The 3,280-nt window shown below is 40.3% G+C and overlaps 1 protein-coding gene across 1 annotated transcript in view; it reads left to right on the forward strand.

Moving 5' to 3' along the window:
- Positions 1–3,280, forward strand: part of CAPRIN2 (caprin family member 2) — a 102,487-nt gene that overhangs the window by 63,470 nt on the left and 35,737 nt on the right. The window contains exons 16-17 of the mRNA XM_019515482.1: positions 1,311–1,424; positions 2,200–2,352. Of these exons, the coding sequence (XP_019371027.1) occupies positions 1,311–1,424; positions 2,200–2,352 (267 nt within the window). The remainder of the gene's footprint in view (positions 1–1,310; positions 1,425–2,199; positions 2,353–3,280) is intronic.

Raw genomic sequence — 3,280 nt, forward strand, 5'->3', positions numbered from 1 at the left:
TGTGGCACACAGCAGATGAATGGGATAGGGTAGGGAGCAGAAACCAGCCCACTGCGCAGGGAAAGGTTTTGAGTGGCACTTAAAGGGTGCTGGGCCAACTTTGTGGCACACCAGCCGAAAAGTTTGGCTCCCCATTTATCTAGACTACCTTGTTCCTGATCTTGGTGTATTCATAGCTTTGTGCATATCTAAAACTACAGACATTTCAACCTTTCAACGTAAGAGAAGATGAGTAGTTTTTGCTTTGTTTACATATACTCCCAAGTTGTCGCATGGTTCTAATGTCTTCAATGTAATTGCTTAAGATTACAAAGTAAGGAATACTTATGATCTAAGTCTGCTTATTGTGTGATTCAGCTGTTGTCCTCATCTTTTTCAAACAAGCTTTGCTGCTTCTGCTTTACCTAGATACCAGTAGGGATGCTATTGATGGCATGGCGAAAAAATAGTTTTGGGTGCCTAGCCTTATTCTGACCCAGAATAGCAGGGAGGGAGCAGGCAATAGTCCAAGACAGGATGAAACTGTACTTGTACCAATCTAAAGTGCTGTGTGAGACCCAGTAAGGATGTTACTACCAGATTTTAGGTACTGTAGTCAAGTAACTTGAGTAAAATTACTTCCAAAGACTTGACACAGTGAAAAATCACAATCCAACATAAAGGCACCCTTGCCAAGGCAAGTCCATGCTCCAAAGTATGACAGTGTTGCAGCTTCTCAAAAGGCTGGAAAGTCTTAAGACCTGAAATCTAGTTGTAGTCAATCTTCACTAAAATTTTCCAAACAAATCCAGTCTGGAGACCACTGCCTTGGAACACAGAACCACAAAGTGGGGTGCATGCACCCCAGCGGGTGTGCAAGACTATCCATTGGGGTGCAGGAAGAAAATATTAGAACTTCTATATATATTTATATAAAAATACATATATTGGGGGTGCATGCTCAAATTTTTTACTCATGGAGGTGCACAAATATAAATATACATATATTGGGGGTGCATGCTCAATTTTTTTTACTGATAGGGTGCGTGATCAAAAATTTGGAGACCACTGTTCTAAGGAATATACTGGCAATGAAACATCCCGAACAAATCCCCTGCTAAAATTTTATAACTCCAAGTTTGTCATCTTATGGAAGGGGCTGTCTTTTGTATCTACAATATCTGCTTGGATGTAGATGTAACAAAGCCTGACTTGCTTACCATTGACCCCTAACAGCATCCTAACTTTTTTTTCCAAGCTAAACTTCAGTGTTCTTTGCAGCATTTGTTCAGTAACAATTTAATATTAAACTGGCTCTTCTACTTTTTCAGACATCGGTACCCCTTTCTCAAGAGACTGAGAAATATACTTCATCTCAGCCACTGTATCAGACAAATTCACGCATCTCTGAGCCACTGATTCCCCAAAAAATTGAAGTTACGCAGGTAAACTAAAACATGAGAAACAGATGTACTTCATTAAGATTACCTTAGTTAGAATAATTCAGGTAGCATCAATAAATGACACTGCATAATGTCTAAATTATTCTGTAAGCTAAATGTATTATAGTTGGCTGCTGTAATGCCTTTCAAATAGCTGCAAACCCTCAACTTCATTGGACTCATGTTCTACCCGCCTCTGTATTAATAGTACTGCTAACCATTCTTCTGTAGCTTTTTTTTTTTTTTTTTAGTGCTGAGCTGACAAAAACAAGGCTTAAAGATCTTGTAGCCACAAATACCAAAGCTTAAGTGAGCTATCATTAATCTATGCTGTAATGCAGACCACTTGAGAGGTGCATCTCTTGGGTAGGAGTAGAATTTACTTTACAGATAGCCACTTTAGATTAAGGAACCCTTTTCCCCCCAGTTTATGGCATACTTGGAGCTCTGAGAAACTATATCAGTGTGAAGTTTCAGTTGTGGCAAAACTTTTTTGCTGCTTTACTATGAAATTATTACAATAGGTGGTGTATGCCTAGTAGTCCATAGATGCACTTTCACTTAGTCAGCAGAGACTTCAATAGAAGTACTGATTGCTGAGGATGCACAGCAAGATTTGAAATTGTAAGCAAAAGCTATTTTGTTGCTTTGCTATGTCCAAATGTCATCCTGCAGAAACTGCTGACTTCTGACAGTCTAGGCTTTACAGCAAATTAACTGCTTGTGTTACCTCCTGATAACTATCAAGTGACTTCTCCATTTCATATTTTTCTCTCAGGCAACTATTCCTCTGTCAAGTGAGTCGCAGTCACCATTGCCTACATCAAGCACCTCCATATCACCAGTACCACAGGGGCAAACCTTTCAGTCTCCTCCTGCAAGCAGCAGTTCTGTTACAATAACTGCAGCTCCATTTCAAGCTATGCAGACTGTAAGTGTGTAATTCTGAAGCTAAATGGAAAAATCATTCTTGACTAGTCTTAACTATAGATTGTTACTTCAGCCTTTAAAACTATGAAATCAGCTGTCCTGGCTACAGAAACTGATTACATGCATTAAAGTTGATCTCTTTAATGCCAGAAAAGAACTGCTGATTTTGGAGCAGTGGGGGCAACTATTTTTGGTAGGCATGTCACAAACTGTCCCCACACCCTGCCCAAGTGCCACTTCAGTTCCCTTTCCCTAACTGATCTGATGTTCAGACTTCTTTTTGCTGTTTCCCTTGTGCTACTCTGTTGTTTGCCCCCTCCACAATCAGCTGTATGCTGTGTACAAAGGCTGCCTTTGCCACTTGTGGTACCTGTGCCACAGGCTGGCCAACCCTGTTTGAGTAACCCATTTCCTGAGCTGAGAAGCTGTTTGCAATTGCTGTATGGGATCAAAATTTAACACTAGTGCATCTTGGCTTATGCTGACTTCTATTTTATTGCATGTTTTAGTGGCTTAAAAAGTTTCCTAATAACTGTTTTACAGCTAATCTGATTCTCAAACACAAGCAGCTTGAATTCCTGGCCAACCCAGAGGGGTTATTTCTTTGTGCTCTATTTGCCATACCTGAAATGAAGCGGTTTTTAGTCCTATTTTCTGCCGAGTGGGAATCTAGCTGACTGATTTTGTTGCTGCAGGAGTGTGGCAGTGAAGCCATGTGAAGGGAATGGAAAATGTGGGAATGGATGAAAACTGTACTTAAATGATTATCTAGAACAGAAGTTGGATATATATGCTCACAGTGTGTATGAGATTGAGTCTTTTGGAAGGTGCACATTTACTGAGCTGCCTCTGTTGTCCTACCTTTATCCAGAAGTAGAGAGAAATACTCTGATTTTCCTTTTACTACTACTCTTCCCCCCCCCCCCCCC

The sequence above is a fragment of the Gavialis gangeticus genome, unplaced genomic scaffold (genome assembly GCF_001723915.1).
Source record: "Gavialis gangeticus isolate Ggan-Ray unplaced genomic scaffold, GavGan_comp1, whole genome shotgun sequence".
NCBI classification, from domain to species: Eukaryota; Metazoa; Chordata; order Crocodylia; family Gavialidae; genus Gavialis; species Gavialis gangeticus.